This window comes from Ranitomeya imitator, chromosome 4 (assembly GCF_032444005.1).
Source record: "Ranitomeya imitator isolate aRanImi1 chromosome 4, aRanImi1.pri, whole genome shotgun sequence".
Classification (NCBI taxonomy): Eukaryota; Metazoa; Chordata; class Amphibia; order Anura; family Dendrobatidae; genus Ranitomeya; species Ranitomeya imitator.
In genome coordinates, this window is record NC_091285.1 from 521,877,924 (window position 1) to 521,902,598 (window position 24,675).

The 24,675-nt window shown below is 44.2% G+C and overlaps 1 protein-coding gene across 1 annotated transcript in view; it reads left to right on the plus strand.

Annotated features, from left to right (window-relative positions):
• The first annotated feature begins 7,046 nt into the window (after nucleotides 1–7,046).
• Nucleotides 7,047–24,675, plus strand: part of TUBGCP4 (tubulin gamma complex component 4) — a 52,621-nt gene continuing 34,992 nt past the window's right edge. The window contains exons 1-3 of the mRNA XM_069766115.1: nucleotides 7,047–7,314; nucleotides 13,920–14,048; nucleotides 23,861–23,983. Of these exons, the coding sequence (XP_069622216.1) occupies nucleotides 7,237–7,314; nucleotides 13,920–14,048; nucleotides 23,861–23,983 (330 nt within the window). The 5' untranslated portion in view covers nucleotides 7,047–7,236. The remainder of the gene's footprint in view (nucleotides 7,315–13,919; nucleotides 14,049–23,860; nucleotides 23,984–24,675) is intronic.

Genomic DNA, 24,675 nt, shown 5'->3' on the forward strand with positions numbered 1-24,675 from the left:
GTCTGGAGTCGGGTGGTTCGGAGCCTCCTCCGGCAACTCCAGGGGATCCGGGTTCCCCCGTGATGGCAAGCCCTGGTCCGAATCCGCTGGGCTGCGGTGCTCCCGGATCACTTCGTCGTTGTTCAGGTACCCGCTGGCTATCAGCTCCGCTCCTGTGCCTGCAACAGCACACGCACGAGGCTACGTCATCTTCTGGGGTTTGAGCTCCTCCATTCCTGAGCTCGTCCTCCTGCAGCCGTAGTCGGAGTGGGCGGGTCCTGCTGTTCGCGCCGTTTTCTCGATCTCCTCCCATGACGCGCCCTCCTTCTTCTGCGCTCCTCGTGGCGCGGCAATGGCGGAGGTTTTGGCGGGAATCATGCGTCAATAGCAATTCACAGTCTTTGCAATAAATCACAGTCCAACACGTCTCAATCACAGTTCCAAGGCACACATGACCTGCTTCTCAGGTGGGGAGATGGGAGTGGACACAGTAGCGAGGGGAAAAATGTGTGCTGACACAGTATTGGGAGCAAGGGTGATGGGATGTGTGAGGACAGTATGGGGAGTCGGGGGAATGTGTGAGGGGGAATGTGTGAGGAGTTAATATGGAGAGCAAAGAGGTATGTTAGCAGGGGGGATGAACATGAGGAGGCTATTAGAAATGTGTGCAGACAGTATGGGGGGATGAAAGTGTGAGTGGACAGAGAATAGATACTGAGTTGTGTGAGGGTAACAGCCAGGAGGAGACAGTATGCCAAGTAGGACAGTATTCATTATCATTGTGAAGGAAGCGGACAATCTGTCTATGACATACAGATATAATATTCATTATCACTGTGAAGGAAGCGGACAATCTGTCTATGACATACAGATACAATATTCATTATCATTGTGAAGGAAGCGGACAATCTGTCTATGACATACAGATACAATATTCATTATCAGTGTGAAGGAAGCGGACAATCTGTTTATGACATACAGATACAATATTCATTATCATTGTGAAGGAAGCGGACAATCTGTCTATGACATACAGATACAATATTCATTATCATTGTGAAGGAAGCGGACAATCTGTCTATGACATACAGATACAATATTCATTATCATTGTGAAGGAAGCGGACAATCTGTCTATGACATACAGATACAATATTCATTATCATTGTGAAGGAAGCGGACAATCTGTCTATGACATACAGATACAATATTCATTATCATTGTGAAGGAAGCGGACAATCTGTCTATGACATACAGATACAATATTCATCATCATTGTGAAGGAAGCGGACAGTCTGTCTATGACATACAGATACAATATTCATTATCAAGGGAGTCTTTGCGAGATCATCTTGGACTTCATCGATTTCTTCCTCAAACCTTTAGTCCTGACTCTACCCTCCTATATCCAGGATACCACCTCGGCACTACAAAAATTGAACAACCATTGTTTGTATGACCATATGATCATGGTCAAAGCCGATGTAGAGGCATTGTACACCTCTGTTAGACATTGTGATGGCCTTAAGGCAGTAACTTGGTACCTAGAAACTAGCAACTTAGATCCCTTAATGATTGAACTAATTCTCGCCTTATTAGAATTCGTATTAAAACATAACGCATTTACTTTCAACAGGCAAATCTACTTAGAAACACAAGGGACCGCCATGGGGGCCTCATGTGCCCCCTCTTATGCTAATCTTTTTTTGGGGGCCTGGGAAAGGGAAATCTTTCAGGGAGACCATATCGCAGAAATCCAACAGGTCCAAGTATGGATGAGGTATATTGACGATGTGTGGTTAAAATGGGAAGGAACACCCGAAGGCCTTAAAACTTTAATGACCAAATTAAACACGAATAGTCTTAACATTAATCTCACATATAAATCTGGCAGAGATTTAGAATTTTTGGACTTAAGGATCAAGGTCTCCAGAAATGGCATCATCGAGACGGATTTATATAGAAAACCCACAGCCACAAATTCATTGTTACATGCTACATCTGCCCACCCATCAGTAACAATCAAGGCAATCCCCATAGGCCAATTCCTAAGGGCTAGACGTATCTGTTCTGATGATCAGGCCTTTGAACAGCAATCAGTAGATCTGACACAAAGATTCCTCAATAGAGGCTATAGCAAACGCTCTATCAGGAAAGGCTATAGAAGGGCTAAAAGAACGCCCAGGGAACATCTCCTCTACTCTCTACCTAATAAACGGAAAGAAAATTCTACTAGCCAAATTAGATTTATCTCTACCTTCAATAACAAGTGGGAGGACATGAAAGTGATTTTCAGAAAACACCGGAAAATCCTCATGACGGACCCAACCTTACAAAAAATCCTTCCCCCTTCACCATCTCTTGTAGCCAAAAGGAGCCGCAATTTGAGGTATCTGTTAGTGCATAGTCACTATAACCCCACTTCTCCCAACTCCAGGTCCGCACCAAAAGGCTTTTTTCCATGTGGTACCTGTAAAGCGTGTTTGAACACTAAAAAATCTTTTTTCTTCTCTAACTTTGACCAATCAAGAACTTTTGAAATTAGGGAACATCTAACTTGCTCTTCCCAGGGAATTATATATCACGCTACGTGTCCCTGTGATTTGGTATACGTGGGTTTAACATCTCGGGAATTTAAAATACGTATCCGCGAACACGTCCGTGACATTGAAAAGGCTAAGAACATTGAAGACTTCTCTGTCCTAAAAACCCTACAACGTCATTTTAAAATTCATCACAATTCTAACCCAAAGGGCCTAACCTTCAAGGCCATAGATCAAGTTAAACTAGGCATAAGAGGTGGTGACCTGGGCAGATCCCTTGCCCAATTGGAGAGCAAGTGGATATATCGCTTAGGCACCATCACACCCCAGGGCCTTAATGAAAGCTTGCGAAACGGCGCTCGTCGGGCGTCTGGGAGAGCGCAGCCACACACCGCTATATGTCTGCTTGATCCCAGGGCACCGGCCTCTATCTCCTCCACGGCTCTGCACAGGTAATAATATTCACTCTGTAAAAACGCCGTCTACCTCTTTCAGCCACTGATGCTGTGACTATATAGGGATCTCTGCATTAGCCTCTTGAGTAGCTTTTTTAGCACTAGCGGTTCCTTGTACTGTGGAAATACCCCTTATCATTACACAGCTCTTGGCTCTGTTATTGTATATATAATGTATGTGATGGCTTTATAAGGTGTCTAAATTTACCTGGTGATTCAGCTAGCCATAATATTATAGCTACACTTATATTCCACAGACTAGCAACATCTTGCTTTGGAGGGGGATCTATTCCATGCAGCATATATACTATCCTATAACATCCATTATTATTTTGTTTGGCTCTCCTCTCCCTGTACCACTTAGAGGTCCCATTTGTTGTCTTTTTTATGTTATACATGTTTGCGTCCCCCCTGTTTTTAATTAATGTATTAATAGTTATTTTACTTCTATTTTTGTTCATTTCACTTCTTATCCTCTGCCTGGCATACCCCTTAAGAGGATTATGGTTGCTGCAAGTAGGACAGTATGCCAAGTAGGCACAGTAGAGAGACTGGGCTCTCTAGGAGGGACACAGTTTGAGAAGGCAGTGTGAAGTATGGAAAAGAGAGAGGGTAGTGTGGATGGCATGTACCATAAGAGGGACAGTGAGGGTTATATTATGTCCTGGGAATAAAGTGAGGGGGCAATTATTTACTCAGGGGCTCAGCCTAGGGCAGATATTGTTATTCCGGAGCATTATAATAACACTGCTATCTTTAAGGGTGTTGTGCGGGATGTGCTGCAGAAGACAGGAGAAGATGGAAGTCTGCAGAAACGAGCTCTGCCGGTGGATGAGAAGAGTCATCATGGCATCTGGACAAGGTGAAGATGAAAAGAAAGCGGCGACTCCACAAACAACGTCATCTATCAGGTACCTGGATGTAAATGTGTTTTTTTTGTGGTACTAATTCTCATATTTTTATTTATGTTAGGAACATTAAAGGGGATGTCCAAGGTTGTGATGAGTCTGCAGTCATTCTTTGTGACTGCAGACTTCTGAATTCTCACAGTGCACACTGCTATCATAATTCTCTGATGTTGGTGATTTACATACAGTGGGGCAAAAAAGTATTTAGTCAGTCAGCAATAGTGCAAGTTCCACCACTTAAAAAGATGAGAGGCGTCTGTAATTTACATCATAGGTAGACCTCAACTATGGGAGACAAACTGAGAAAAAAAAATCCAGAAAATCACATTGTCTGTTTTTTTAACATTTTATTCGCATATTATGGTGGAAAATTAGTATTTGGTCAGAAACAATCAAGATTTCTGGCTCTCACAGACCTGTAACTTCTTCTTTAAGAGTCTCCTCTTTCCTCCACTCATTACCTGTAGTAATGGCACCTGTTTAAACTTGTTATCAGTATAAAAAGACACCTGTGCACACCCTCAAACAGTCTGACTCCAAACTCCACTATGGTGAAGACCAAAGAGCTGTCAAAGGACACCAGAAACAAAATTGTAGCCCTGCACCAGGCTGGGAAGACTGAATCTGCAATAGCCAAACAGCTTGGAGTGAAGAAATCAACAGTGGGAGCAATAATTAGAAAATGGAAGACATACAAGACCACTGATAATCTCCCTCGATCTGGGGCTCCACGCAAAATCCCACCCCGTGGGGTCAGAATGATCACAAGAACGGGGAGAAAAAATCCCAGAACCACGCGGGGGGACCTAGTGAATTAACTGCAGAGAGCTGGGACCAATGTAACAAGGCCTACCATAAGTAACACACTACGCCACCATGGACTCAGATCCTGCAGTGCCAGACGTGTCCCACTGCTTAAGCCAGTACATGTCCGGGCCCGTCTGAAGTTTGCTAGAGAGCATTTGGATGATCCAGAGGAGTTTTGGGAGAATGTCCTATGGTCTGATGAATCCAAACTGGAACTGTTTGGTAGAAACACAACTTGTCGTGTTTGGAGGAAAAAGAATACTGAGTTGCATCCATCAAACACCATACCTACTGTAAAGCATGGTGGTGGAAACATCATGCTTTGGGGCTGTTTCTCTGCAAAGGGGCCAGGACGACTGATCCGGGTACATGAAAGAATGAATGGGGCCATGTATCGTGAGATTTTGAGTGCAAACCTCCTTCCATCAGCAAGGGCATTGAAGATGAAACGTGGCTGGGTCTTTCAACATGACAATGATCCAAAGCACACCGCCAGGGCAACGAACGAGTGGCTTCGTAAGAAGCATTTCAAGGTCCTGGAGTGGCCTAGCCAGTCTCCAGATCTCAACCCTATAGAAAACCTTTGGAGGGAGTTGAAAGTCCGTGTTGCCAAGCGAAAAGCCAAAAACATCACTACTCTAGAGGAGATCTGCATGGAGGAATGGGCCAACATACCAACAACAGTGTGTGGCAACCTTGTGAAGACTTACAGAAAACGTTTGACCTCTGTCATTGCCAACAAAGGATATATTACAAAGTATTGAGATGAAATTTTGTTTCTGACCAAATACTTATTTTCCACCATAATATGCAAATAAAATGTTAAAAAAAACAGACAATGTGATTTTCTGGATTTTTTTTTCTCAGTTTGTCTCCCATAGTTGAGGTCTACCTATGATGTAAATTACAGACGCCTCTCATCTTTTTAAGTGGTGGAACTTGCACTATTGCTGACTGACTAAATACTTTTTTGCCCCACTGTACATGCGGTCACGTGCTGACTAGACATGTGTGGCCTCATTCAATGAAAATGAATTGACTGAGGCCGGACACGTCTAGTCGGAATGTGGCCAGAAGTATCCAAATCACATACTTGTGCTGTCATGACCGTCCACTCTGGCCACCGGCAAGGGAGAATCCTAAGAGCGTGCAGTGCTTGCGCTGTGAGAATTCAGAAGCCTGCAGTCACATAGAATGACTGCAGACTTTCATCTCAAACCTGGACGCACCCTTTAATTATAAAATGAAGCCCTGTAGCCAGTCCTAACAATGTGTAATATCCTAACCGTCAGGATTAAGCTCTGCTGTCATGTGACAATGAGGTGTTCTTCCTGCTTCTCTCAGTATTTCACTGAACATTGAGAGGATTAGGGAGAGCAGCTCGTCGGCGCGTGACTAAGTGTACAAATCATGTGTTGTGTTGGGGGTTGGGCGCCAAAGTGAATTCTTGCCCCGGGTGCCAGAAAACCTAGATACACCTCTGCCATTGCGTGCGTGCTGCGTTTCATTTATGTATTTTCTTTCTTATTTCATATGTTTTTATCATGCAGATGTGAAGCCGAATTTTTAACGCTTTATTAATATTACACAAAATCTTTGATTCTACACTTAAAGGGGTTTTCCACTACTAGGATAAGTAGAAGTTGTTGGAAAATGTCTTTAAAAATCCTACGGCATTTTTTTACATTCGTTTTTTTCTGGCTCCACATAGAAGCCTACAGAGAAAAACTGCAACAAAGTCATGAAGTCACATCCACTTTGCTTGGACATTTAGACCATGTTCACATGTACAGTAAATGCTGCGTTTTCTGCGCTGCTTTGTTTGTACAGAACTTCTGCTGTGTTGATCTCTCCCACATAAAGTGGATGTGATTTCATGAAAACTGTGCCCTCCGTCTAAAGACGCTGAACTGTGCGGTTTGGGGGCATTTTTTCTCTAGAGGCTTCAATATGGAGGCTAAAAACGCATGTAAAAAACGGCAGGGTTTTTTTCTACAAAGAAAAAAAGAAAATGGGTGTGGCTAGGCTAGGGGCGTGGCCACAATATGCCGCAGTACTACACGGTGACTCGTCCTAGCTTGTCCCTCTTTCTCTAGAAATTGGGAGGTATGCCTGAAGGGCTGCAGTTCATAGCAGTTTTATTGCATTTTTGCTGTGGTGTTTGCTCTGCGTTATTGATGCGATTCCTGTAGTCACATAATTTCACGTGAACGGCGGAATCGGGCAGGACACTGCCCTGTATGAGGCAGACGGGTCTCCACTGTCTCCAGCCTCTATAGCCGAGATTATTCACATCAATACGGTAGCTGCGCACGTCATTACGGTAGTAGTCCCTCGCAAGGCTAGGCGCTAAGCAAAGCACGTCGGGAAGAAGATTCAGCCAATCATGGGCGCCGTAGTGATCACTGCTTCGCGGAGCATGTCGGGAGGTGTAGTCTGTTCAGTTTGGAAGCTGTGCTGGCGGGCTGTGGGGCGGCAGGCGCTGCTGTATGCAGTGTAGGGTTAATCGCAGCATCACTGCTCCCGGTGTCTGGGCCCAACGAAAATGATTCACGAACTTCTCCTGGCCCTGAGCGGCTATCCCGGCAGCATCTTCACCTGGAACAAGAGGACAGGCCTGCAGGTCGTGTATCAATGAGCCTGCTGTCACCTGTGTATATAGAGGAGCCTGCTGTCACCTGTGTATATAGAGCAGGCCGCTGTCACCTGTGTATATAGAGCAGGCCGCTGTCACCTGTGTATATAGAGGAGGCCGCTGTCACCTGTGTATATAGAGGAGCCTGCTGTCACCTGTGTATATAGAGCAGGCCGCTGTCACCTGTATATAGAGCAGGCCGCTGTCACCTGTGTATATAGAGGAGCCTGCTGTCACCTGTGTATATAGAGCAGGCCGCTGTCACCTGTGTATATAGAGGAGGCCGCTGTCACCTGTGTATATAGAGGAGGCCGCTGTCACCTGTGTATATAGAGGAGGCCGCTGTCACCTGTATATATAGAGGAGGCCGCTGTCACCTGTGTATATAGAGGAGGCCGCTGTCACCTGTGTATATAGAGGAGCCTGCTGTCACCTGTGTATATAGAGGAGCCTGCTGTCACCTGTGTATATAGAGGAGCCTGCTGTCACCTGTGTATATAGAGGAGGCCGCTGTCACCTGTGTATATAGAGGAGGCCGCTGTCACCTGTGTATATAGAGGAGGCCGCTGTCATTGTCACCTGTGTATATAGAGGAGGCCGCTGTCATTGTCACCTGTGTATATAGAGCAGGCCGCTGTCACCTGTATATATAGAGCAGGCCGCTGTCACCTGTGTATATAGAGGAGGCCGCTGTCACCTGTGTATATAGAGGAGGCCGCTGTCATTGTCACCTGTGTATATAGAGGAGGCCGCTGTCATTGTCACCTGTGTATATAGAGCAGGCCGCTGTCACCTGTATATATAGAGCAGGCCGCTGTCACCTGTGTATATAGAGGAGGCCGCTGTCACCTGTGTATATAGAGGAGGCCGCTGTCATTGTCACCTGTGTATATAGAGGAGGCCGCTGTCATTGTCACCTGTGTATATAGAGCAGGCCGCTGTCACCTGTATATATAGAGCAGGCCGCTGTCACCTGTGTATATAGAGGAGGCCGCTGTCACCTGTGTATATAGAGGAGCCTGCTGTCACCTGTGTATATAGAGCAGGCCGCTGTCACCTGTGTATATAGAGGAGGCCGCTGTCACCTGTGTATATAGAGGAGGCCGCTGTCACCTGTGTATATAGAGGAGGCCGCTGTCACCTGTGTATATAGAGGCGGCCGCTGTCACCTGTGTATATAGAGGAGGCCGCTGTCACCTGTGTATATAGAGGAGGCCGCTGTCACCTGTGTATATAGAGGAGGCCGCTGTCATTGTCACCTGTATATAGAGCAGGCCGCTGTCACCGGTATATAGAGGAGGCCGCTGTCACCTGTGTATATAGAGGCGGCCGCTGTCACCTGTGTATATAGAGGAGGCCGCTGTCACCTGTGTATATAGAGGAGGCCGCTGTCACCTGTGTATATAGAGCAGACCGCTGTCACCTGTGTATATAGAGGAGGCCACTGTCACTGTCACCTGTATATAGAGGAGGCCGCTGTCACCGGTATATATAGAGGAGGCCACTGTCACCTGTATATAGAGGAGGCCGCTGTCACCTGTGTATATAGAGCAGACCGCTGTCACCTGTGTATATAGAGGAGGCCGCTGTCACCTGTGTATATAGAGGAGGCCGCTGTCACCTGTGTATATAGAGGAGGCCGCTGTCACCTGTGTATATAGAGGAGGCCGCTGTCACCTGTGTATATAGAGCAGACCGCTGTCACCTGTATATAGAGGAGGCCGCTGTCACCTGTGTATATAGAGCAGACCGCTGTCACCTGTATATAGAGCAGGCCGCTGTCACCTGTGTATATAGAGCAGGCCGCTGTCACCTGTGTATATAGAGGAGACCGCTGTCACCTGTGTATATAGAGCAGACCGCTGTCACCTGTATATAGAGGAGGCCGCTGTCACCTGTGTATATAGAGCAGACCGCTGTCACCTGTGTATATAGAGCAGGCTGCTGTCACCTGTGTATATAGAGGAGGCCGCTGTCATTGTCACCTGTATATAGAGCAGGCCGCTGTCACTGTCACCTGTATATAGAGGAGACCGCTGTCACCTGTGTTTATAGAGCAGGCCGCTGCCACCTGTGTATATAGAGGAGGCCGCTGTCATTGTCACCTGTATATAGAGCAGACCGCTGTCATCTGTGTATATAGAGGAGGCCGCTGTCACTGTCACCTGTATATAGAGCAGGCCGCTGTCACCTGTGTATATAGAGGAGGCCGCTGTCATTGTCACCTGTATATAGAGGAGGCCGCTGTCACTGTCACCTGTATATAGAGCAGGCCGCTGTCACCTGTGTATATAGAGCAGGCCGCTGTCACCTGTGTATATAGAGGAGGCCGCTGTCACCTGTGTATATAGAGGAGGCCGCTGTCACTGTCACCTGTATATAGAGGAGGCTGCTGTCACCTGTGTATATAGAGGAGGCTGCTGTCACCTGTGTATACAGAGGAGGCCGCTGTCATCTGTGTATATAGAGCAGGCCGCTGTCACCTGTGTATATAGAGGAGGCCGCTGTCATTGTCACCTGTATATAGAGCAGACCGCTGTCATCTGTGTATATAGAGGAGGCCGCTGTCACTGTCACCTGTGTATAGAGGAGGCTGCTGTCACCTGTGTATATAGAGGAGGCTGCTGTCACTTGTGTATATAGAGGAGGCCGCTGTCACCTGTGTATATAGAGGAGACCGCTGTCACCTGTGTATATAGAGCAGACCGCTGTCATCTGTGTATATAGAGGAGGCCGCTGTCACTGTCACCTGTATATAGAGCAGGCCGCTGTCACCTGTGTATATAGAGCAGGCCGCTGTCACCTGTGTATATAGAGGAGGCCGCTGTCACCTGTGTATATAGAGGAGGCCACTGTCACCTGTATATAGAGGAGGCTGCTGTCACCTGTGTATATAGAGCAGGCTGCTGTCACCTGTGTATATAGAGGAGGCCGCTGTCACTGTCACCTGTGTATATAGAGGAGGCCGCTGTCACCTGTGTATATAGAGCAGGCCGCTGTCACCTGTGTATATAGAGCAGGCCGCTGTCACCTGTGTATATAGAGGAGGCCGCTGTCATTGTCACCTGTATATAGAGCAGGTTGCTGTCACTGTCACCTGTATATAGAGGAGGCCGCTGTCACCTGTGTATATAGAGGAGGCCGCTGTCACTGTCACCTGTATATAGAGGAGGCCACTGTCACCTGTGTATATAGAGCAGGCCGCTGTCATTGTCACCTGTATATAGAGCAGACCGCTGTCATCTGTGTATATAGAGGAGGCCGCTGTCACCTGTGTATATAGAGGAGGCCGCTGTCATTGTCACCTGTATATAGAGGAGGCCGCTGTCACTGTCACCTGTGTATATAGAAGGCCGCTGTCATTGTCACCTGTACAGAGAGCAGACCGCTGTCATTGTCACCTGTGTGTATAGAGCAGACCGCTGTCATTGTCACCTGTGTGTATAGAGCAGACCGCTGTCACTGTCACCTGTGTGTATAGAGCAGACCGCTGCCACTGTCGCCTGTGTGTATAGAGCAGACCGCTGTCACTGTCACCTGTGTATATAGAGCAGACCGCTGTCACTGTCACCTGTGTGTATAGAGCAGACCGCTGTCACTGTCACCTGTGTGTATAGCCAAAGGCTGTGATGGCTAGCACTCAACTGGGGTAGAGGTGACGGTGCTAGTGAAAGGAACTGAAAGTTCCGAAGTCACTGGATATAAAGATCACTGCACACGTTCAAAAGGAAGATATGCTTTCAAGTGGAAGTTTATTTATAGTAGATTCAAGATAAAGCGACTGGTAAGTTTGACGTTTCGGCTAATACATAGCCTTGGTCACAACGTCGCTGAAAAAAATACAGAAATACAAATATTTACAATTCGGTATATACAATGATTGATGAAATCATGTTCTGTACACTATATACAAAATATATACATAAAAGGTTTTTGTGGCGTGCATGTACAGAGTAATGACTCTGTGAGACAATGTAACGAGATGCACTAAAGTGGAATGATTTACTGCAAAGGGGTATGCATAAAACGAGATATTAGAAAAAGGAAATGCATATTGGCATATGTGTACAAGGATGCGCGAACATGGAATAGTGCATGCAATTAAAAATACATGGGCGTCTAGAACTTAGTCCACAAGGCAAAAGAGTGGCCTATGTAGTTCTGTTATGTAAGCGAATAGTGTTAATTTCTAAATAAATTCACAAGGCAAGTAGAGTGGCCCACCTATAGTGCAGAGTCTGTCTCAGTTCAAGGTAGTACAGGTGTAGCACTGATGAGAGGTTACGTCCTGGTAGGGATGGAGGTTAAAAATTGAACATAAGTGTGAATGCTCACTATGGATATGTTGGAACATGTGGAAGGGAACATGGACCTACCCTGTAGATTTCGTGGGTACCTATATGCTCCGGGCTGAGCAATGTCTCTTTGGAAAAGATAGGTAAATATCCAGGTCCTGTGCCAGAAGCCTGTTGAAAGGCATAATGATGAGAATACATATTCATAGCAAAGTGCTGTTGTAGTTTAAGCATATAGGTACCCACGAAATCTACAGGGTAGGTCCATGTTCCCTTCCACATGTTCCAACATAGCCATAGTGAGCATTCACACTTATGTTCAATTTTTAACCTCCATCCCTACCAGGACGTAACCTCTCATCAGTGCTACACCTGCACTACCTTGAACTGAGACAGACTCTGCACTATAGGTGGGCCACTCTACTTGCCTTGTGAATTTATTTAGAAATTAACACTATTCGCTTACATAACAGAACTACATAGGCCACTCTTTTGCCTTGTGGACTAAGTTCAAGACGCCCATGTATTTTTAATTGCATGCACTATTCCATGTTCGCGCATCCTTGTACACATATGCCAATATGCATTTCCTTTTTCTAATATCTCGTTTTATGCATACCCCTTTGCAGTAAATCATTCCACTTTAGTACATCTCGTTACATTGTCTCACAGAGTCATTACTCTGTACATGCACGCCACAAAAACCTTTTATGTATATATTTTGTATATAGTGTACAGAACATGATTTCATCAATCATTGTATATACCGAATTGTAAATATTTGTATTTCTGTATTTTTTTCAGCGACGTTGTGACCAAGGCTATGTATTAGCCGAAACGTCAAACTTACCAGTCGCTTTATCTTGAATCTACTATAAATAAACTTCCACTTGAAAGCATATCTTCCTTTTGAACGTGTGCAGTGATCTTTATATCCACCTGTGTGTATAGAGCAGGCCGCTGTCAGTGTCACCTGTGTATATAGAGCAGGCCGCTGTCATTGTCACCTGTATATAGAGGAAGCCGCTGTCATTGTCACCTGTGTATATAGAGGAGGCTGCTGTCATTGTCACCTGTGTGTAGAGGAGGCCGCTGTCACGTGTGTATTGGAGCCTGCTGTCACTGTCACCTTTGCATAGAGGAGGCTGCGGCCACTGTCACCTGTGTGTAGAGGAGGCCACTGTCACCTGTGTGTAGAGGAGGCCACTGTCACCTGTATATAGGGGAGGCCACTGTCACCTGTGTGTAGAGGAGGCCACTGTCACCTGTGTGTGTAGAGGAGGCCACTGTCACCTGTATATAGGGGAGGCCACTGTCACCTGTGTGTAGAGGAGGCCGCTGTCATGGTCACCTTTTGTGTTGGAGGCCACTTTAACCTGTGTATATAGATGAGGCCACTGTCATTGTCACCTGTTGTGTTGAGGAGGCCACTGTCACCTGTGTATATACAGTCGCTGAAGTTATGTCGCTTATCCATGTTATGTAAATAAAAGCTTATAACCTGACGTTAAATTCATCCATTGGTTGTATAAGTTATTCTTTTGAAAGCTGAAATATTTCTGCATTGATGCCAATTTATTTTCTTAACCTAAACCACATTTTGGAGGGTTTTGGCTTTCAAAAGAATAATTTATACAACCAATGGATGAATTTAACGTCAGGTTATAAGCTTTTATTTACATAACATGGATAAGCGACATAACTTCAGGGAGAGTAGAGGAGGCCATTGTCATTGTCACCTGTCGTCAGCCTCTAATCTCTGTATTTACTAAGTGGATATGTACTGTACCTGTCTTCACAGGTGCCGCCTCTTTTAGGGTATGTGCACACGTTCAGGTTTTTTCACGATAAAAACGCTATAAAAACTCATTAAAAACACATACATTATGCATCCTATCATTTAGAATGCATTCTGCAATTTTTGTGCACATGATGCGTTCTTTTCCGCAAAAAAAACGCATCGCGGTAAAAAAAAGCAGCATGTTCATTAATTTTGCGGTTTTTTTGCGTTTTTCCCGCTATTCTATGCATTGGGAAAAAGCGCATCAAAAACGCATAAAAAACGTGAAAAAACGCATGCGGATTTCTGGCAGAAATGTCCGGTTTTTGTCAGGAAAATTTCTGCCAGAAATCCTGACGTGTGCACATATCCTTAAAGAGCATCTGCTTCTAAATTGTAATAATACATTGCCTGTAGCCTTTGCTCCAGCATTTTTTTTCATATTGAAATGTCACATTAAGCTCCTGACTATTGCACATTCTCTAGAAGAATAACACAATTATGTCTATTTTTTGCAGGTATCCCAAGATCTGCCATTTCTTCATCCTGGTGAAACTAATGTGCTGAACCGTCTGTGCAAGTTAGGAACAGACTACATTCGCTTCACAGAGTTCATTGAGCAGTACACCGGCCATGTTCAGCAGCAGGTAATAACTTCATCTTCAAAATGCCCTTTTAGAAGAGTTTAAAGGGGTTGTCCGTTTTTGATTTCTATATTAACCCCTCTGTGACCTTAGACGTACTATCCCGTCGAGGTGCCCTGGGCTTATCTGACCCTGGACGGGATAGTACGTCATAGCGATCGGCAGCGCTCACGGGGGGAGCGCCGCCGATCGCGGCCGGGTGTCAGCTGCTTATCGCAGCTGACATCCGGCACTATGTGCCAGGAGCGGTCACGGACCGCCCCCGGCACATTAACCCCTGGCACACCGCGATCAAACATGATCGCGATGTGCCGGCGGTGCAGGGAAGCACCGCGCAGGGAGGGGGCTCCCTGCGGGCTTCCCTGAGCCCCCCGCAGCAACGCGATGTGATCGCGTTGCTGCGGGGGTCTTACCTCCCTCCCTCCCTGCTCGAGCCCCGGATCCAAGATGGCCGCGGATCCGGGTCCTGCAGGGAGGGAGGTGGCTTCACAGAGCCTGCTCAGAGCAGGCACTGTGAAGGCTGCAGCACTCTGAGACAGATCAGTGATCTGACAGAGTGCTGTGCAAACTGTCAGATCACTGATCTGTGATGTCCCCCCCTGGGACAAAGTAAAAAAGTTTAAAAAAAAATTTCCAAATGTGTAAAAAAAAAATAAAAAAAAATATTCCAAAATAATGAAAAAAAAAAAAAATATATTATTCCCATAAATACATTTCTTCATCTAAATAAAAAAAAAAAACCAATAAAAGTACACATATTTAGTATCGCCACGTCCGTAACGACCCGACCTATAAAACTGTCCCACTAGTTAACCCCTTCAGTAAACACCGTAAGAAAAAAAAAAAAAAAAAAAACGAGGCAAAAAACAACGCTTTATTATCATACCGCCGAACAAAAAGTGGAATAACACGCGATCAAAAGGACACATATAAATAACCATGGTACCGCTGAAAACGTCATATTGTCCTGCAAAAAACGAGCCGCCATACAGCATCATCAGCAAAAAAATAAAAAAGTTATAGTCCTGAGAATAAAGCGATGCAAAAATAATTATTTTTTCTGTAAAATAGTTTTTATCGTATAAAAGCGCCAAACCATAAAAAAATGATATAAATGAGGTGTCGCTGTAATTGTACTGACCCGAAGAATAAAACTGCTTTATCAATTTTACCAAACGCGGAACGGTATAAACGCCTCCCCCAATAGAAATTCATGAATAGCTGGTTTTCGGTCATTCTTCCTCACAAAAATCGGAATAAAAAGCGATCAAAAAATGTCACGTGCCCGAAAATGTTTTCAATAAAAACGTCAACTCGTCCCGCAAAAAACAAGACCTCACATGACTCTGTGGACCAAAATATGGAAAAATTATAGCTCTCAAAATGTGGTATTGCAAAAAATATTTTTTGCAATAAAAAGCGTCTTTCAGTGTGTGACGGCTGCCAATCATAAAAATCCGCTAAAAAACTCGCTATAAAAATAAATCAAACCCCCCTTCATCACCCCCTTAGTTAGGGAAAAATAAAAAAAAATGTATTTATTTCCATTTTTCCGTTAGGGTTAGGGCTAGGGTTAGGGCTAGGGTTAGGGCTAGGGTTAGGGTTAGGGCTAGGGTTAGGGCTAGGGTTAGGGTTGGGGCTACAGTTAGGGTTGGGGCTAAAGTTAGGGTTAGGGTTTAGATTACATTTACAGTTGGAAATAGGGTTGGGATTAGGGTTAGGGGTGTGTCTGGGTTAGAGGTGTGGTTAGGGTTACTGTTGGGATTAGGGTTAGGGGTGTGTTTAGATTAGGGTTTCAGTTATAATTGGGGGGTTTCCACTGTTTTGGCACATCAGGGGCTCTCCAAACACGACATGGCGTCCGATCTCAATTCCAGCCAATTCTGCGTTGAAAAAGTAAAACAGTGCTCCTTCCCTTCCGAGCTCTCCTGTGTGCCCAAACAGGGGTTTACCCTCACATATGGGGTATCAGCGTACTCAGGACAAATTGGACAACAACTTTTGTGGACCAATTTCTCCTGTTACCCTTGGGAAAATACAAAACTGGGGGCTAAAAAATAATTTTTGTGGGAAAACAAAAAGATTTTTTATTTTCACGGCTCTGCGTTATAAACTGTAGTGAAACACTTGGGGGTTCAAAGTTCTCACAACACATCTAGATAAGTTCATTGAGGGGTCTAGTTTCCAATATGGGGTCACTTGTGGGGGGTTTCTACTGTTTGGGTACATTAGGGGCTCTGCAAACGCAATGTGACGCCTGCAGACCAATCCATCTAAGTCTGCATTCCAAATGATGCTCCTTCCCTTCCGAGCCCTCCCATGCGCCCAAACGGTGGTTCCCCCCCACATATGGGGTATCAGCGTACTCAGGACAAATTGGACAACAACTTGTGGGGTCGAATTTCTCCTGTTACCCTAGGGAAAATACAAAACTGGGGGCTAAAAAATAATTTTTGTGGGAAAAAATTTTTGTTTTATTTTTATGGCTCTGCAATATAAACTTCTGTGAAGCACTTGGTGGGTCAAAGTGCTCACCACACATCCAGATAAGTTCCTTAGGGGGTCTACTTTCCAAAATGGTGTCACTTGTGGGGGGTTTCAATGTTTAGGCACATCAGTGGCTCTCCAAACGCAACATGGCGTCCCATCTCAATTTCTGTCAATTTTGCATTGAAAAGTCAAACGGCGCTCCTTCACTTCCGAGCTCTCCCATGCGCCCAAACAGTGGTTTACTGCCACATATGGGGTATCAGCGTACTCAGGACAAATTGGACAACAACTTTTGGGGTCCATTTTCTCCTGTTACCCTTGGTAAAATAAAACAAATTGGAGCTGAAGTAAATTTTTTGTGTAAAAAAGTTAAATGTTCATTTTTATTTAAACATTCAAAAAATTCCTATTAAACACCTGAAGGGTTAATAAACTTTTTGAATGTGGTTTTGAGCACCTTGAGGGGTGCAGTTTTTAGAATGGTGTCACACTTGGGTATTTTCTATCATATAGACCCCTCAAAATGACTTCAAATGAGATGTGGTCCCTAAAAAAAAATGGTGTTGTAAAAATGAGAAATTGCTGGTCAACTTTTAACCCTTATAACTCCCTAACAAAAAAAAAATTTGGTTCCAAAATTATGCTGATGTAAAGGAGACATGTGGGAAATGTTACTTATTAAGTATTTTGTGTGACATATCTCTGTGATTTAATTGCATAAAAATTCAAAGTTTGAAAATTGCGAAATTTTCAAAATTTTCGCCAAATTTCCGTTTTTTTCACAAATAAACGCAGGTACTATCAAAGAAATTTTACCACTATCATGAAGTACAATATGTCACGAGAAAACAATGTCAGAATCACCAGGATCCGTTGAAGCGTTCCAGAGTTATAACCTCATAAAGGGACAGTGGTCAGAATTGTAAAAATTGGCCTGGTCATTGACGTGCAAACCACCCTTGGGGGTAAAAGGGTTAAAATTGAGCCCAAGGTGGTGTAATTTTATTTAAAATAAAATACAAAATGAACCGCATCTGGACCTGTTTTTGCAGCACTCCCTGCATCCATTGCTGGCTTGCCCACTAACTTTTCCTGGGGAGAATGTCACAGCGGTCATGTTCTGTCCTAACTCAGATGGAACATTCCCCCTGCAGCCAATCAGTTGACTGCAGGCTAGGGGGAGATGTGAGAAGTGCTATGGAGTAATGCTGGGATCCGTAGGTGATTATGTTTTGTGTGTTGCTGTTTTTTTGTTTGTTTGTTTTTTTTAATATTCTACCCCGATTTTAATTTTAATATAAAAATTGTTTTTTGACTAACTCTTTTAAAGATGGCTTCTGGGATTGCTCTCCTTTTTAAAGGGAACTTGTCATCAGGATTTTGCTCAGCAAACTACAGACAGTGTCAGGTTGGCACAATTATACTGATTAAGATGAGACCTGGGTTGATGAAATCTGTCTTGTGGTTGTTGTTAAATCTGTGTTTGCAGTTTTTAGATTCTCATGCTCTGGGGCGGGATTGTAGGACGGACTTTATGTGGTGCTCTGCTCTTGCTCCTCATCATTATCCATCATTCATCATCCATCATCATCATGTTACTGAACCTTCAGTGACCTGACTCCTATTTTAAATACTGCGCCTGTGCATTTAATATTGTGGTCTTCAAAAGAAAAATTTTGTTTCAACAAACTGCTGCTTGCGGCGCATAAGCAGTGGCATCTTTCGGCAAGCAATGCTCTCAATCTGCGCATGTGCCGCTGTTAAATATTAATTATTAATTGAGTTATTCTTATTCTCAATTCTGTACTGAGTACATTGCCTCTCGCTGACATTACCAAAAGCTATTTCTGTATATGTAGCTCAGAGTATAAGTAAACACTATAGAGAGAACACGTTGTTTATGGGACACACATATAACCATAATCGTAATTATTTCACATATTTTATGTTTTGCTGCAATGTGGTTTTTCTGTGGACAATCCAATAAACCACTAAATTTTTTTTATGAAAATATCATGACATTTTTACTTTAAGAGTAACGCATCTGGTAAAGAGTCCTGATTAAATAAATGTGGGAAATAAGCCTATTTAACAGCCGCCCACTCGGTTCTGAGGACCAGTGTGGGAGTGTGTACAAGAAGAGGAAATAATCGTCGCTGAACATAGCAATGGTCCCCGGAATACAGTGGGTGGCACATTCCTCATAATGAGAGCATCGCTTGCCAATATATGCTACTGCGCATGCACCGCTGCCGGCGCCATTTTGTTGAAGCAACATTTTTTTTTTTTCTGAAGATCACAATATTAAATACACAGGCGCAGTATTTAAAATAGGAGTCAGGTCAGTGAAGGTTCAGTAACATGCTGATGATCATGAGGCCAGAGCACCACATTAAGACCCCCCCACAGGCCGCCCCGAAGCATGAGAATCTCACTAAGGCCGGGTTCACATTGAGTTAACAGCAGCCCGTTCAATACATATGTTAACGGGCTGCTGTTAACGCAAGTGCCGATGTGTCATCACGCTAGCGTAGATAGAGCTAGCAGATGTTCTATCTGCGCTAGCGGTGACGGACCCGGAAACGCTGCAGCCCGCGTCCCAGGGTCCGTCACTCAATGACGGCACATCGCTAGAGCGCGCCCATTGTGGGCGTGCGCTAGCGATGCGTCCGACATAGGACATAATGGCGGCGTTAACAGACTGCGTTATGCCGCGGTGTAACGTCATCCGTGCAGTGTGAACCCAGCCTAAGTGAAAACTGCAAACACAGATTAAACAGCAACCACAAGACGGATTTCATTAACCAAGGTATCATTTTAACGGTGTATTAGTATAACGGCGCTGACCTGACAGTGTGTAGGTTGCGGAGCACAATCCTGCTGACAGGTTCCCTTTAATGGTGTGGTCCAGTCATCATATATTCATGGATGGTCCATTGCATAGGTCATTAATATCAGATTCACGGAGATCTGACATCCTTAATAATGCTCTGCATGAGCAGGAACACCACTCACTGCTGAAGCTCGTGCTACTCATCCACAGCATTCGTTATTACCTGTATACTTATGCACACAGCAATCTGTCTAACTGATGAAGGTCATTGTATGATCAAAACATCTTTCTACGGAAATCCCACGATCTTTTTGGTCATTTTTAAGCGCTTTTTTGATGTTTTTAAAACTTTGGTGTTTTTCTTTTTTTTTACCATTTTTTCAAGCACTTTTGAGGCATTTTTGCTATTAGTTTTACAAACTTTTTTTTTTAAATTCCATTCAATAAAGAAGAATCTGTTAGTGTTTTTTAAGCAAAAATGTTGGCAAGCTGTTTTTAAGGATGCCCTGCACTTCTGTTGAACCTTCCCATTCACTTCTATTATAAAGTATAGAGCGTCTTCAGAGCAGAAGCTACCTGAAGAATGGTCCAGTGTCTTCCTTTAGCCACTCTCTGTCTTTGGAACACTGAAGCTGTTAAAGGACATTCCAAAGCCTAAACATAGAAACGTCAGTTGTTTTTACATAGAAACGCATATGTCCGTTATTGGGTGTTTGGTAAACACTTTTTCAGGCGGGCTTCTGAGTGGAAACCTGCTTGAAAAAAGAAAATATCCTAAAGAGGCCCGAAAAACCTGACAAGTGGCATGCATCTAAAGCTGATTTCATACATCAGACTGAGGGGCGATCTAATAACCATGTATATGTATATAAGGGGACAATACAAATATCTCACTGAGGATCTGTTTATACCAAGGAAGGTGACGGGCACAAGGGGGCATTCTTTGCGTCTGGAGGAGAGAAGGTTTTTCCACCAACATAGAAGAGGATTCTTTACTGTTAGGGCAGTGAGAATCTGGAATTGCTTGCCTGAGGAGGTGGTGATGGCGAACTCAGTTGAGGGGTTCAAGAGAGGCCTGGATGTCTTCCTGGAGCAGAACAATATTGTATCATACAATTATTAGGTTCTGTAGAAGGACGTAGATCTGGGGATTTATTATGATGGAATATAGGCTGAACTGGATGGAAAAATGTCTTTTTTCGGCCTTACTAACTATGTTACTATGTTACTATCAGTTAAACACCGATTGGGCATGGTCTGCAATACCCAGCATTGACCACCGGGTGTCCTGATCTGAGCGGACTCATCTATGCCTCCGCGGTAGGTAGCTCAGGTTAGGAGACCAGGCCGTTGTGCTGGGTTTTGGAATCCAACCCTGATCCGTGTTTTATGGACGTCTAATTCATCTTCAAACTTTGATTGCAGTTGGATCATCCGATGGGCACCTGTTGTAAGTTTGCCACCTATGAACTTGGAAATCTTAAGCTAACAGTGGCAAAGTACCCTCTATCTGGAGTTATATTCAGAAGTTGAAAATTATCAAAGCCGCTAATTTCGGCAACCTATTTTTAAGCTGACAAGTATTGTTATTGAGAACGAGGAGTGACGTGTGCAGAATAACAATGTTTTAATTTGGTTTTTCTTGCTGACATTTAAAATTGCCTAAAAAGAGAACAATGCAATCTATATATAAAATCATTAAAAAAAGTGACAGTCGCACATCGCAGTTATCTACATAAAGGTGATACCTACAAAAAGTGTATAATGTTACAGCCCCGAGCAGGTGGGCACCATTACTTATTTATGACACAGGCCCACAACAGTTGGCTTTCCTTGTGAACTATATGAACAATTGGTGACAACTGGTATGGCTTCCCCTGTGAGTATATGGTAAGATATTCCAATCACGGGAAATGACATCAATATATTGTGCTGAATACTATACAGGACGAATAATGTATATAATAGAAGGGGGGATATAAATGTCTCCCCTGCAGATGTCTGATCCATAGGAGAAGAGAGGCCCACATAGTTCAGAGCGGTCTAGCCTTAGTCTGGATACTATGGTGTAAGACGACGATGATCTTTTTCCCTATAGTTAAGCAGGAGTGAGTTTTTGCCCTTGGTTGCTTTGCATATTTTTTCAAATTTTTGCATATTTTGTTCCATTGTTTTCTATGGTGTGGATAATGTTTGACAGGTTTTACTTTTTGCATATTTAAACATGCTGGAGCCGCGTAGCTGGTGATCGGGTGTTAACTAGTGATGAGCGAATGTGCTTGGATAAGTTGTTATAGGATAAGGTGTTATCCGAACATGCTCGAGTCCTAACCGAGTATCTCCGCAACACACGCAGGGATTGCCTAACAAACTGCATGTGTTGGAGCTTTCGAACAGCCACGAGACATGCATCCGCGGGGACTCGAACATATTTTTCGGGAACGCCAAAGACACTCGGTTATCAATAGGTCAGGAGTTTGTGGATAGTGTCCATTCTGCCGACAGGATTTAAGACATACCGGTATATCCCAGTGTAGTAAAATGATGGTTTATTTTGATGCTTTTTGAAGTACAAAGTTACTTCTTCTCTTCAAGAAAACCACATGTATCTAGGGATATATGTCTTAAATCCTGTTGGCAGCATGTAGACTATTCACAAACTCCTTCTAACCTATTGCTGTCTGATGGTCACTAGCTGACCCGTGGATCTGCTGCAGCTGATTTTGCACTATATGCTGTTTTTTTTCGGATTAAACAGGTGAGTTTAATCTGAGCGTAACGCTCACCATATTTCTTGGATAACACCCTATTTTACACTGATCTCTCCTCCACAGTTCCTTGGATAAAGACACTCGGTTACCACACAGGGCCTGCTTGGATAGTGCCTTATTAGAGAACGTTCGCTTATCACTAATAGTAACATACTGTTTGGTTACACTCTGTGGGTTTATTGCAATATTACATTGGCTACTGTTTGTGACGGTTAGAATCACCGCATTATCTATCTATCTATCTATCTATCTATCTATCTATCTATCTATCTATCTCAAAATCTGTAGTAGCCTGCTCTTTACAAATCCACAGTTCTCGTTCGATTTTGGTGAAATTTGGCCTGCCCCCTCTCCACTCACAGGAGCAGAATACTGCGCACGTTAAATCTCGCTAGCTTCTCCCCGTCATGAGATTGGGGCCCCCGACGTTAGGCCCTATACCTATAATGGAGAAATGTGAAGGTGAACGTAACATTGCTGAGAGGAAAACAACAGTTGTGACTGAAAGGGACAGATTATAGCGACTCCGCCAAAGAGTCGCTGATAAAGGGGTCACACCACCACAAACAACAAACATTTCACAAACCCCATACAAACATCACACAGTCAGCACACATACACCAACCCACAAGCACAACACCACACAAATGCCACACAAACACCAGACCACTTTAGACACACACAACACAAACACCACCCCATAAATACCATATTCACATCACGCACGCACACACACGCAAGGACCACACACGCAAGGACCACACACGCATGCAAACACACTCAGATGGATGCACCATACACACACGGATGAACAGAGCACATGCGTATTCACACACACCATGGACACTTTCACTGCGCACGCACAAACACATGGACCACATGCGTGTGGGAGCTTTCATCACTGAAGATGCTGAGGTAAAGTGTGAGCAGCAATATTGGTCAGGCGAAAAATGCCTCATAGTAAGATTTTCATTATTGCTTACTATACAGGGAGCTTTCATCACTGAAGCTGCTGAGGTAAAGTGAAAGCTGAGCTCTGATTGGTTGCTATGGGCAACTAGACAAGTCTGCCTGTGAGGCGGTTTTCATTACTGAGACATGAGCTCCTTCAGGTCATAGTAATACTGTGTGAGGGCTGCTCTGTATTTATTCATCCTATTATATCTCTTATCAGTGTCCGGTAAATACTAAAGGGCATAATACTAAGGACTGTTTTTTAAAGGGAATCTGTCACCTACTTTTTCGTATATAAGCTTCGGCCACCAGCATCAGGGGCTTATCTACAGCATTCTGTAATGCTGTACATAAGCCCCCGATGTATCCTGAAAGATGAGAAAAAGAGGTTAGATTATACTCACCTGTGTGGGCGGTTCGGTCCGATGGGCGTCGCAGATCCGGTGCCTCCCATCTTCATGCTATGACGTCCTCTTCTTTGCTTCCTGTCGCGGCTGCGGCGCAGGTGTACTTTTTCTGCCCTGTTTTGGGCAGAGCAAAGTACTGCAGTGCACAGGCGCTGGGCCTCTCTGACCTTTCCTGGCGCCAATGCACTGCAGTACTTTACGCTGCCCTCAACAGGGCATTTCATTCTTACGAGTGAGTTTATTGCTTTGTATGGCTTCCATTAATCAAGGAAAAGTTTTTCCTAAGAAATCGTTAACAAATACATCGTATATGCATATGTGATAAATGCATTAATATTAAAATGTGTTCTTCTCTTCCAGGATCACCACCCTTCCCAGCCCGGGCCGACTGGATTGCATGGAATTTACTTGAGGGCTTTTTGCAGAGGATTGGAATCAATTCTTCAGCCTTACAGACAGTCTTTGTTAGACTTGGAGCAAGAGGTAGTAGTAATGATATGATTGTCTGTGTCTTCAGATCTCCATAAACCTACACAAATAAGTACCCTCTGATGGAACTCTCTGGGGGCATGTGGTATATTGAACAGCAGGGTGGCTCAGTGGTCAGGACACTTACCTTGCTGCAGTAACCTGGGTTTCAGTTTATATGATTTCCTCCAGGTATTCTACTTTCCACCGCATCACTAAAACAACACCATAGTGTTATGTGTGCATATGTACTAGGAGCACATCAAGAAAGTAACTTTTGGGAGGTCTATGAACTCGTAAACCAGATTTCTACTAAACCATTAGTTCTGTGAATTGTTGGTAACACATTGTTTAGAGCAGTAGCCCCCAACTTCGGTCCTCAAGAGCCACCAACAGATCGTGTTTTCAGTTTTTTCTTAATGTTGCTGCAGGGTGGAATAACCGGCTGCGAGGGGTAAACTCTAATTCTGCCAAGGCATGGTGGATTAGAATTGCTGTGTAGTAGACTTGTATTATCAAATGTTTGTTGCTCTTGCATCTCTGTGAATGAGATGGGTTGTCCTTTTTCTTCTTCAGCACTTGGCCCTCTTCACTAGCCCTATTGATAGTCAGTAGAGTGGTGATCATGTATGCATACTACCTCTCTAGTCATACCTCTATGGAGATTTGTAGACGTCTCAGTGCTCAGACTACCAGCAATAATACAT